Source organism: Mytilus trossulus, chromosome 5, assembly GCF_036588685.1.
Source record: "Mytilus trossulus isolate FHL-02 chromosome 5, PNRI_Mtr1.1.1.hap1, whole genome shotgun sequence".
Taxonomy (NCBI): domain Eukaryota; kingdom Metazoa; phylum Mollusca; class Bivalvia; order Mytilida; family Mytilidae; genus Mytilus; species Mytilus trossulus.
The window spans coordinates 58,010,682-58,023,452 of NC_086377.1; the positions used below are offsets into that span (position 1 = coordinate 58,010,682).

Consider the following 12,771-nt stretch of genomic DNA (forward strand, 5'->3'; position numbering starts at 1 on the left):
TGTAAACAGCAGTAATGTTCAGCAAAGTAAGATCTACAAATAAGTCAACATGACCAAAATGGTCAGTTGACCCCTTTAGGAGTTATTGCCCTTTATAGTCAATCTTTAACCATTTTTCATAAATCTAAGTAATCTTTTACAAAATCTCCACTGAAACTACTAGGCCACAATCATCTTTGGGGTATCTAGTTTGAAAAATGTGTCCGATCACCTGGCCATTCAACCAAGATGGCCGCCAGGGCTAAAAATAGTACATAGGTGTAAAATGCAGTTTTTTGCTTATAACTATGAAACCAAAGCATCAAGAGCAAATCTGACAAGAAGTTAAATTGTTAATCAAGTCAATATCTATCTGCCCTGAATTTTTCAGATGAATTGGACAACTGGTTGTTGGGTTGCTGCCCTCCAATTGGTAATTTTTAAAGAAATTTTGCCGTTTTTGGTTTTCTTGAATACTATTATAGATAGCGATAAACTGTAAACAGCAATAATGTTCAGCAAAGTAAGATCTACAAATAAGTCAACATGACCTAAATGGTCAATTGACCCCTTAAGGAGTTATTGCCCTTTATAGTCAATTTTTAACAATTTTCATTAATTTGGTAAATTTATGTAAATTTTTACCAAATATAGTTCTCTGTTACTAATGGGCAAAGTTCATGATAGATATAATTGTAAGAAGCAAAATCGTTCAGTAAAGTAAGAACTTCAAACACATCACCATCACCAAAATACAATTTTGTCATGAATCCATTTGTGTCCTTTGTTTAATATGCACATAGACCAAGGTGAGCGACACAGGCTCTTTAGAGCCTCTAGTTTATATTTCACTGAAAGTTTAAAATGGTCCTGGACCTTTCATTATTAAAAGCAAGCTTGATCCCCTGTAATAAGAAGGGTGTTGGTAAATTGTAAATTTAAATGACATAAAAAAAAAGTGTAGTCTTGAATGCATACTTTTGGTAAACAACTATATCAAACATCCATAAAAATGCAATTTTCTTTAATCCATGAAAATTATCCATGAAAATATATGAATCCACAGTTTGTTGATACACTACAGTTGATCTGTATATTATCAATTCCACCAGCCAGTAGTTAGACTTTAGATTTTAGTAAGAATTAACTTCTTCAGGTTGTCATATTTCTAGGTGTGATAATATTTCAGTTATTTTATGATAGACCAAATAAAGAGTACATGACTTGTCCACAAAATTAGACATGATCTATAAGTTTCTCTCCCCTTTTCACTCCCATTATAAACTGTTTGATATCTATCATAGATTGATTGTTGCTTACTAAATTTTCAGTGGCAAATATTTTGTACAAAATGAGGACAAGAACAACTTTTGAAATCATTAACTTTAGCAAGGTTATTTTACTGTCTGAAAAGGATGATCCCAGTTAATCATTGATTAGCTTGTTTTGGGTCTGTTGGGGATAAAAAAATTGCTCTGAGTTGTAGTTTCTTATTTCAAAACCATGTGTTTTAAAATTATATGTAGAAACTTGAAAAACTCTTAAGAATTAAAGCTATTTGTTTCAGGCATGTTAGCAATAAAAATGAACAAAAGAGATTTTTTATTTTGATATTCCCTTGATATAACAGACAGAAGATCCATTGTAACGTGCATGTTTAAATAATATTTTTAAACTGTGTTATTAAGTTTAATTTATTTAGTTAAGATTTTCATTAAGTGTATTTGAATTTCACAATTATTTTACTGATAATTTTTTGCAATGAATTGTTTTAAGTTTAGCTGTAGTAAATTACATTGTTCTATGGTTGATGTTTGACTTAAGTACACTACGTTTGAAAATACCATTGAAAATTCCTTAATGTAATGAAGGATAAATACAGAATAGCAGAAAATTGATTATATTATAGAATGAAGAATTACTGTGGATTCATTAATATTCGTTGGATACCAACTTTCGTGGATTTCGTGGGTACAGGAGAACCATGAAATCAAATGTTCAACGAAATACAAATTTTGTAAAGGAATGAGTGTAGACTTTGCCAAAACCACGAAATTAAATATCCACGAATATGTAAGTTTTCCTCAAACCACGAAAATTGGTACCCACGAAAATGAATGAATCCACAGTACCTGTCTGCCTTTTGCAGCTCTGCTTGTAAGTTTTACCATTCTGCTTTTAATTCAATGTCAAATGTGCAAATGTCAAGAATTTTATGAGAATCACTTTCTGTTTATGAAAAAAAATAATTCAATGGTATTTCAAAACTTTGTTTTCCTACAAATTTAACTATTGTTGTTAGTTTTGCACGTAATATTTTGTCATATTTTTTTGGAATGACATTTGAAAGTTTTAAGTTAAATCTCTTTTTCAACACCTGAACACAGCTGACTTAGTCACATGATAAATTTTTATCCAATCACAGCTGACTTTAGTTAATGTATCACTTGATATGTACGTTTAGTCACATGATTAATTTTTATCCAATCACAGCTGCCAGTTCCATCAGTCATGCCCATGGTGTTCCTCAGTCACCGTTGGATTGTTATGGCAACCAAATACCTCATGTATCTCAGGCACAACCAGCCCTAAGTCCTTTTCCTAGAAGTAAGTAATTTTATGCATTACTTTGGCATAGATTAAATAACTTCTTTTCAATTTCTGTGGATTCATTATTATTCGTTGGATACCAATTTTTGTGGATTTAGTGGGTATAGGTGAACCATGAAATTAAATGTTCAACGGATAACACATTTTCTATAGGCTTGAATGCAGACTTCGGAGAAACCACGAATTTAATTATCCATGAACATGTTAGTTTTCCTTAATCCACGAGAAATGGTACCCACGAAAATAAATGAATCCACAGCAATAATTTCTATTTCACAGCACATGTACATGCGTGGTCACAATAAATCAAGAGAAAAATCAAAAGAAACCTAATACATATTTATGTCGTAATACTCAAAATCCAATAACTGGTCTAAGAGAGACGACTCTTATTATTGATATGCTAACTTGACTAAACATAATGCAATATTTAAGTTTTTCCCCACTGATAAATTGAAGCACTTTGATTACATCTTGTCACACAATTTGTACACAGAGCTACATGGTCCAAACTTTCAGGCACAATGGGCATGATTGGAAGTCCTTCCATGTCTTGTATTTGCCACTAGACATGAGAAAGTATCAGTAAATAAATCAATCATAGTTAACATATTGTTCTTAAAACTAAAGAAGTGCTTTAAAGGTCTAAAGCTTTCCAAGTATGATTTAACAAGTGACCATTTTACTTTGAAGGGAAAGCTGTAAATTTACAATCGTCCAAACCACAATTAATTTGTTTTTGTAATTTTTTATGAACTAGATTTCAGAAGTTCCTGAAATTTTTGTTACAATCATAATGTGAGCTTGATATATTTTCTGATTCATTGCTTGGCAACAGACTTGTGATGTAACTGTAATCATTAAATATCTGTAGAAAAAGATAACAATTTTTCAAGTTATCATTGTAATCATTAATCAGCCCAAAATCTGATTACATGTGATTTAATTTAATCAATTACTTTTCTTTAAAATGTAACTGTTGACACATCTCTAGATAAGGATTACTTATAATTATTATGATATGTTTGATTTATTTGACTTATTTGAGGTTAATATGGTCAATCAGGTCAATTCGTTAGTCTGTCCGTTTGTTCATCTGTCCTGCTTCAGGTTAAAGTTTTTGGTTGAGGTAGTTTTTGATGGAAGTTGAAGTCCAATCAACTTGAAACTTAGTAAACATGCTCCCTATAATATGATATTTCTAATTTTAATACCAAATTATAAATTTTCCCCCATTTTCACAGTCCACTGAACATAGAAAATGAAAGTGGGGATGGGGTATCCATGTACTTGGGACACACTCTTGTTTTTTGTTGAGTTAGCAACTGTCTGATATGATCTCTGTAAACCACATGCTTGTATATTCTTTTATAATGCAATGTTCATGTATGAAATTTTTGGTTGCCACTAGTAGAGCTTTTATAACTGCCTGCATTTTTAGAACAACCAAGCTGCCTACATTTTTATTCTGTAATCACTGAAATATTATTGATATTTTATCGTTGCAGCTGCTCCTGAAGGTGCTACATGGACGGGGAACAACACTGCCACCTATACACAAAACCTAGAACCTCAGTACTGTAAGTCTGCAACCATGGTAACATTTTTGCTACCTGTATTAAAAATTCTCGTCATCTCTACATGTACTCAAAATCTTTTATGTCTCAGCAGAGGGACGCAATAAATGTACCATAGATTACCTGTCCATATGCACACCTGTCCCTAAATAATGTGTCTGTTTTCCCACTAGAGATTGGGCCTAAAATAAAATATTGTTTGTTTCAACAATCTCAACCGACCCTGCAAAAACGGTGCTACTCACAAAATTTTATTGTCAAAACTAAGTCGAAGTTATTTTTATTCATTTTCAGATTTTTCGGCTTGCAGCATCGTCCAATACTATAATATTATTCAGGCTTTTTGAAAAAAATAAAATGATTTCCCTACCTACCTACCCACACATTACTTGGCAGGGTTGGGGTTGGGGAAACAAACAATATATTGATTTAGGCCTTGCCTCTTCCAATTGTTTTGAAACTTATACACAATACTAAATACAACAAAACTCAGATCATGTTGAAATTGGAGGGGGTGTAACTCTCACTATTCTTCAATTGTGTCCCTTAATCTTTATATGTTATCCAAGCAAGGGCATCATCAGTCCCATGGATACATTCCCAACTTATTGTTACATTCTTTCATTAATTTGAACCCTGATAAAATGTCTCTGTGCATTGAAAAATGTTGAAATTTGTCTTTTTTTTTTTATTTCAGGGAACAACAATCATTTACAAAGTCAAGAAATGCTAACACCATTAACTAACCAGCCTCGTAAGTAAAATTATACTACCAATGTATTACATTACAAGTGCACATGTGGAACAGGAACAGGAACAGGATTTCTACCAAACTTTGACAGAAGCTTGTTTATGATCATAAAATTTTGTAAATAAATAAATCCATTTTTTCTGTATTTTACTTATAAATGGACTTAGTTTTTTCTGCGGGGAACCATTACATTCACTCTGTTGTTAAAGTTTTTAAAATTTTAATAACTTTCTTAAACTATCCTGGGTTTGTACCAAACTTGGACAGAAGCTTATTTATGATCATAAGATTGTATCCAGAAGTAAAGTTTGTAAAAATATTACTCCGTTTTTTCTGTAATTTACTTTAAAATGGACTTAGATTTTCTTACAATCATAAAATAGTAACAAGAGGAATATTTTTATTGAGTTTTTTCCTCATTGTTGTTGAGCCTGCGATTTGCAGCAAAAATATGCGAGACACTGGGTTCCGCGGAACCCTTACAAATTTTCAACATTTGTTGTAAAGAAAATTAGAATTAATGAATGCAAAATCTAAAGAAAAAGGTTGGTTTTTCAATATTTACTTAACTTTTCTGAAAGTACATTTGCAATTGTCTAATTGCATGAATATCTTGTCTTCTTTCACAGGGTACTGTAAAATCAGAAATTGTTGCAATGTTTTTATATTGCAAAAAATGCGACCAGGTTATAATTGCAATAATTTAAACTCTTATTTTAAATATTTTTTGTTATGAAATAAACAGGATATTTCTCCAAATTGCAAAAATTAAAACATATTTTGTCCAAAATGACAAAATCACAATAATAAATGTACAAAACAATTTCTGAATTTACAGTAGTACCTGCCTACAAACCTTCAATAATAATTTTCTGTTTATTTCAGCTCCTGAATTCTGGTGCACCATTACTTATTTTGAACTTGATCAGCAAGTTGGTGAAACTTTTAAAGTTCCCTACAGTTATTCCACAGTGAAGGTTGATGGATATACTGACCCATCCAGTTTAGACCGATTCTGTTTAGGACAGCTCTCCAATGTCCATAGAACTGAAGCAAGCGAGCGGGCTCGGTAAGAATAAAAAAGTTACTCAAGCATATTACTGTGGATTCATTATTATTCGTTGGATACCAATTTTCGTGGTTTTCGTGGGTACAGGTGAACCATGAATTCAAATGTTCAACGAATAACATATTTTCAATAGGTTTTGTATACAAACATTGGCAAAACCAATCAAGTATCCACTAATATGCATGTTTTCAGCAATCCACGAAAATTGATACCCACGAAAATAAATGAATCTACAGTACCATGTGTACATGAATTTAAATAATATATAACATTGTATAATGATAAATGTAGTTAGAAAAATAGTGGTTGCATGTTAGGCTAAAGAAGTTAATGTAAAATTTATTTTTATGAGTTATGTCCCTTTGAACTGAAAATTTTGGCTTAAATAAACTACCGCTACAATTTGTTAATCATCACAATTTCTCTTAAATTGCCCGTCAGAATTTCATGAAACTAGTTAGTAAATGAGGACATAATATAGGGATATGCATATCAACATGAAACTTTTATCAGTTTATTTTTATGCCCCATCTAAGATAGTAGAGGGGCATTATGTTTTCTGGTCTGTGCGTCTGTTCATCTGTCCATCCCTTTGTCCATCCGTCAGGTGAAAGTTTCTGGTCGAGGTAGTTTTTGATGAATCTGAAGTCCAATTAACTTGAAACTTAGTATACAGGTTCTGTGTGATATGAAATTTTTCATTTTAATGCCAAATTAGAGATTTTACCCCAATTTTACGGTTCATTAATGATCGAGCGAGTGGGGCATCCATGCACTGGGGACACATTCTTGTTTTAGTAGTAATGATTATTTGAATCAGGTGTAATGTTATTTGCCGAGTAAAACTGTAGGGCTTGGGGTATGAGACCATGCTCACAAAGGTTTTATAGTTCCAGTTGTACAGATAGTAGTTTTACCCTCGTCCATCTGCACCTACGTTCCAAAATTGTTTTATTTTGTGTTTTAGATTACACATAGGTAAAGGAGTACAGTTGGATTACCGAGGTGAGGGAGATGTATGGATCAGGTGTGTCAGTGACCACAGTGTATTTGTACAGAGCTATTACCTTGACCGTGAGGCTGGCCGAGCGCCAGGGGATGCTGTCCATAAAATATATCCCAGTGCATATATAAAGGTAATTGGGAATTTACTGTAAATTGGAAGATAATAAATAATATCTATGAAAACACTGATCAACCTCTAATACCTGATATAAAAAAAACAATTTTGATTTGAATACAAAAAATTTTGACGCTTTCTCATTCAGGATCAGTTATCTCTCAATTTGATTAAATTCAGGAGTTGATTCCACCAAAAAAAACTTACGACTAAGATTGATTGTAAACTATATATTGAATTGTTCAGGACCTACGACAAATCTTAGTTGTAAGTTTTTTTCGTGAAATTGACTCCAGGAATAGTTTTAGGGAAGATAACTTGAAGCAATTAGCATTTAAGACAAAAACTAGAATTTCTAAAAAGAAAATTTCTGATATACCCATTGAAAAATATAAATATTCAAAAACACTCTTGGAGTTATTGGAGATTTTTTTCCCTATGCTTATCCTCTAGTTTTTTGAGTCAGCACATTCCCTCTTAATAAAATTGAACGGACATTCTCAACTGACAAGTCTAGCTAGGTCTGTGATTGAGCTATAGTCATTTCTATCATTCAACATAAATAAAAAGAGGTGTTATGAGTGCCATTGAGACAACTCACCATAAAAGTCTAATGTTTTAAAAGTAGACACATATAGGTCAAAGTTTGCCCTTCAACTCACAGACTAAGCTCACACCCAACAGCAAGTTATAAAGGACTCACTAAATGACAGGTTTAAAGCAATTTTCACAGAAAAACCAAAGGTTGAATCTTTATAAAAAACAAAAAAATGTGAAACACCTATGAGCCACATCAACAAATTAAAAGACACCGCTGAACAACATGCCCCTACCATGTATTAATAGGACAGGTGTATTAAAAAACATGTTTTTTGTTTATTGTTTGCACTTTAATTTAACTTTTGGTAAATGTTATAATTGTTTTACAATTTGTTTATTTTCTCATTGCTGGTGGCCTTTCTGTGACTTTTAGTAGTCAACATCCACTTCATTTGAACTTTTGGATAATTGTCTCATAAGCAATCATACCACATCTCCTTACATATTGTAACATTTGAAATGTTTTTTTTAGGTATTTGATATTCGTCAGTGTCATAGACAGATGCAACAACAAGCGGCTACAGCCCAGGCGGCAGCTGCTGCACAGGCTGCTGCTGTGGCAGGAAATGTTCCAGGACCTGCTTCAGTTGGTGGCATTGCTCCTGCTGTCGGTATGTTAAGATTAATTAAAAGTAATAAGAATGTTTACAGTGAAAATTTGCCAAACATTCTTTTGTTCCACATTTTTCGTAATTTAAAGTTATAAAAAAAGTCATGGTATTATTACAAATGTTGTGGATTTCTATTACTGTAAATTCAGAAATTATTGCGTGCATTTATTATTGCGATTTTGTCATTTTACACTAGAATGCGATTTTAATTTTTACGATTTTGAGAAAAGTCATGCTTAATTCAGTTAAAATATTACAAAATGCGAGTTTTAATTATTGCGTTTACAACTCAGTCGCATTATTCGCAATAATAAAAACCTCGCAATAATTTCTGAATTTACAGTATTGGTAACCTTGCAATTCTTTAACAAGATCACTATGTGCACAAATTAATAAAACAGACAGTGCCCTCAATTGGTATCTCTTATAAATTTAAAGTCTTGTATATGTTTCCTTGATAAATTTTCAGAATGGGTTTTATTTCAAAATCTTTTAATCTCATTTGATTTTCATGCTACAAAACATATGTTGGATATTTCTCATTCAGATAACAATTTTACAACTTGAAAAAGCAAGAAAATTTATAGGGAAAAAAGATATAACAATCCGACACTCTGTCACCATTGTCAGTGTTTACATGAAGGTTCAGTTTGGGGTTAAATTTTTATAAGATATTAATGATTTTGTCAAATCGTCATGGAAATTTATGAAAGTTGCACATAAATTCACAATTAGGACCGTCTTACAAGAGGTTGGCCACAATATTCTATGAACATGAATTCCCATTACCAAGCTTGAGTAAACTTTCCTCTCCCATGTTTTAAGAAGTAACTAAGAAGATCGAGCGTTGATAAAAGGATAATGTTGGATTTTTCTCATTTAGATAGGAATTTTAACAATTTGAAAAATCTGGAAACATAAAAGTATTATCAGCTAAAAAATATCTATTCTATATTTGGTTTTGAAGTCCAGTAAATTAAATAAAAAAATTGAGAAATTTGAAAAAAATACAGTAAATTTTCTTTATACATAAACCAAAGACTGACCATGTCTATGTCAAAGGACAGTCTCAAAACACAGCCCCACCTACGATAGTAGAGGTACTTTATGTTTTCTGGTCTGTGCGTCCGTTCGTCAGTCCGTCTGTCCGTTCGTTCGTCCGTCTGTTCGTCCATCTGTCCCGCTTCAGGTTAAAGTTTTTGGTCAAGGTAGTTTTTGATGAAGCTTAAATCCAATCAACTTGAAACTTGGTACACATGTTCCCTATGATATGATCTTTCTAATTTTAATGCCAAATTAGAGATTTTACTCCAATTTCACGGTCCAATGAACATAGAAAATGATAGTGTGAGTGGGGCATCCGTGTACTATGGACACATTCTTGTTTTATTACAGTGTTAATTCATAAATTTTTATGTGCTTTTTTATTTTTGCAATTTTCTTTACTTTCAGGTTTAAGTGCGGCTGCAGGGATAGGCGTTGATGACTTACGGAGGTTGTGCATATTAAGGTTGAGCTTTGTGAAAGGCTGGGGTCCAGATTACCCAAGACACAGCATTAAAGAGACTCCATGTTGGATAGAGGTACAGCTCCATCGACCTCTGCAACTTTTGGACGAGGTTTTGCAAACAATGCCACTTAGTGATCCCCGCCCACGGGGGTTCTTTTTAGGATGAATTTAGAAGTATATATTTTCTTGGAAGTAGAAATCTGATCAGGTCGGACACTTTAAAAAAATCACTTAAATGTTCGTTGCAACGGCATTACAAACTGTGCCGTAAATATGTTGTTGTTGTAGCTATTTTGTGGTAAAAACTTATAGTGCTATTATGTTTAGCTAAGTAACACTAACCATTGAACACTTAGATAAAGGATTGTCACATTTGTTTTGCCAAATGCAGTAAATATGTGTATACTGTGGATTCATTTATTTTTGTGGGTATCAATTTCCGTGAATTGTTGCAAATTTGCATATTTGTGGATATTTGATTTCGTTGTTTTGCCAATCTCTGTATACAGAGCATATGGAAAATATGTTATTCTTTGAACATGTGAATTCATGGTTCACCTGTACCCACGAAACCAACGAAAATTAGTATCCAACTAATTATAATGAATCCACAGTAGTTTGGCTAAAATACCAAAGAAAACAAGATATTTTGCATAACTGAATCAAATATTGTGTTCACTTCCATATTATGAATGTTTACATATCATTCCAAAGTCAAGGGAACCATTTTTGTAAATTTCATTATAAACAAATTGTGTCTAATATGATTTCAACTTTTATGCCCCATTTATGGGCATTTTGTTTTCTGGTCTATTCTTCCGTTCAACTGTTTGTTTAATCGTTCCTCTGTCTGTTAGTCCGTCTTTCCCGCTTCACATTATAGTTTTTGGTCAAGGTAGTTTTTGATGAAGTTGATGTCCAATCAACTTGAAACTTAGTACACATGTACCCTATGATATGATCTTTCTAATTTTATTGCCAAATTAAGAATTTTCACCCCATTTTCATGGTCCAATGAACATAGAAAATGATAGTACGGATGGGGACACATTTTTTTTTTTTTATTCAGAACTTAACTGTGCAATAAGGTATTTACTAATAAGAATTACATAGAAAAAAACGCAAACATCGGACTTTAAATTATATATTTAGATGCGCTTTTAGTCTACATCAATACTCATTAATGAAAGTCAAATCAATCAATCAACACATAAATATGAATGGAAAAAAAAGTTTTTTTGCATACCTATTAAACTTTTTATAGATTTTCCCTAAACAGCTTGAGATGAAAAGCAAAGCTAATGTATGTGATTAGTTAAACCTTTGAAATTTTTTATGTCAATTAATAAGTGTTATTGTACTTTAGGGCTATTCCATTTAAATGTATGGGGGAGAGTAGGAAGGAAAGTTAAATTATTAAAAAATGGTCATAGGTCTTTTTTTCAGTATTTGTCTATTACCACATTGCAAAATTATCTTTATAAAAATAGTTCTTGGTTGAAGGAATATTTTGATATCCTTACTACCCTTTCACATTCATGTTAATGGAATAGCCCTAAATGTTGTTAGAGATTTTTATTCATTGTAAATATATCATTGTTATCTTATAATTTTTACATGTTATTTTTATGTTGATCATGTGACTAATGGATTATTTATTGACTTGATCATGTGATCTGCCATGTCGCTGGTCATATGACCTGTCAATCTATGAAGTAATTATTGAAAGACTTAACCAGGGGTTGCATTTTGTATGTTAAACATATTGTTTATATATTTTTCAAATGCTGTTGGAAAAGATAAGATCTATTGATAGTAATTCTAGAATTAATTGGTGTAAATTTATATGTTTATATGTACATTTTTACATATATTTTTTTGTCTCTATAGATCTCTTAAAATACAGTGTCTTTTTTTCTAGACTTTACTTCAAAACAATTTTCATATTGATTCTACTTATAAAGTAAACACGGTGTATTGTTATACATAAATATAAAAAATCAATTTCAAAACAAGAACCAAATTCAAAATAAAACAATATTAGGTTCTGAATAGAAACCCACATATTTCTTCTTTCTTTCAAAACCATGTTTAAAAATAGCATTGGAAACTATTCATCAAATAACAAATCAACATATATGAATGTTTTGTAGAGTCATCTAACAAAGTGATTTGACGAATTGTTACTGTTAAAAAATTATAAAATTGAATTAATTATTATTGAATATTTGGCCTTAAAATCCTGAGGAGGGTAAATCTAAAATGCACTTATGATGCAAAAAATTTATAACTTAACGTTTACAATTTTTAGATTATTTTTTTTATACACTGTTTGTCTAAGAAAAATACTAAGACATTGCGATGTTCGTCTCTTTTGTTTTTTATGTGATATATAGGAATATTTTGCCATTCCCCTGGTGGTTTCATTGAAAAATTTATATCCAATGATTTTTATTACGAATAGTTTAAAAAGCCAGTTTTGAAAAATCTTATAAAATCCATGTTATTGTTTCCTAGTTTTGGAAAGAAAAATGTGCCAATGATAATTGTATAAAAAATCTAGAGAGAATTATTTACTGCCAAGTTTTCTAAGGCTTTCATGTATCTCTCAAAGGAAAAAGGACAATGACTTTGCAATTTTTCCTGCTCTCTTAATTATGATAATCTGATGTATAAACTATTAATATATACCAATATTTTAAAAAGCTGGTTATTTTGATTCAGAGTAGTGAAAAACAATAATCAACCAGATAAGGCCTTTTCAAGAAAATAATATTTCCCCCAGAGTTTCACCGGCACTTTTTAAACACCCACCACCCTCAGAAATAAAAATAAATTTGAACAACAAACCCTTTCAATTTGGAATTTCAAATACAGCCACGCACATAATACTTAATGAATTGGCTTTCAATTGTATTTCCTGGATAAAGAATTACTACTAGCA

The 12,771-nt window shown here is 31.6% G+C and overlaps 1 protein-coding gene across 3 annotated transcripts in view; it reads left to right on the forward strand.

The window, feature by feature from the left end:
- Positions 1–11,969, forward strand: part of LOC134718969 (mothers against decapentaplegic homolog 4-like) — a 25,314-nt gene extending 13,345 nt beyond the window's left edge. Inside the window, exons 7-13 of one of the 3 annotated variants that reach the window (XM_063581850.1) lie at positions 2,473–2,586; positions 4,098–4,169; positions 4,864–4,920; positions 5,803–5,986; positions 6,954–7,122; positions 8,179–8,317; positions 9,770–11,966. In XM_063581850.1, the coding sequence (XP_063437920.1) occupies positions 2,473–2,586; positions 4,098–4,169; positions 4,864–4,920; positions 5,803–5,986; positions 6,954–7,122; positions 8,179–8,317; positions 9,770–9,993 (959 nt within the window). In that variant the 3' untranslated portion in view covers positions 9,994–11,966. Of the gene's footprint in view, positions 1–2,472; positions 2,587–4,097; positions 4,170–4,863; positions 4,921–5,802; positions 5,987–6,953; positions 7,123–8,178; positions 8,318–9,769 lie in introns of all 3 variants that reach the window. The other 2 variants (XM_063581851.1, XM_063581852.1) reach the window with 2 other exon arrangements.
- Positions 11,970–12,771: the final 802 nt, after the last annotated feature.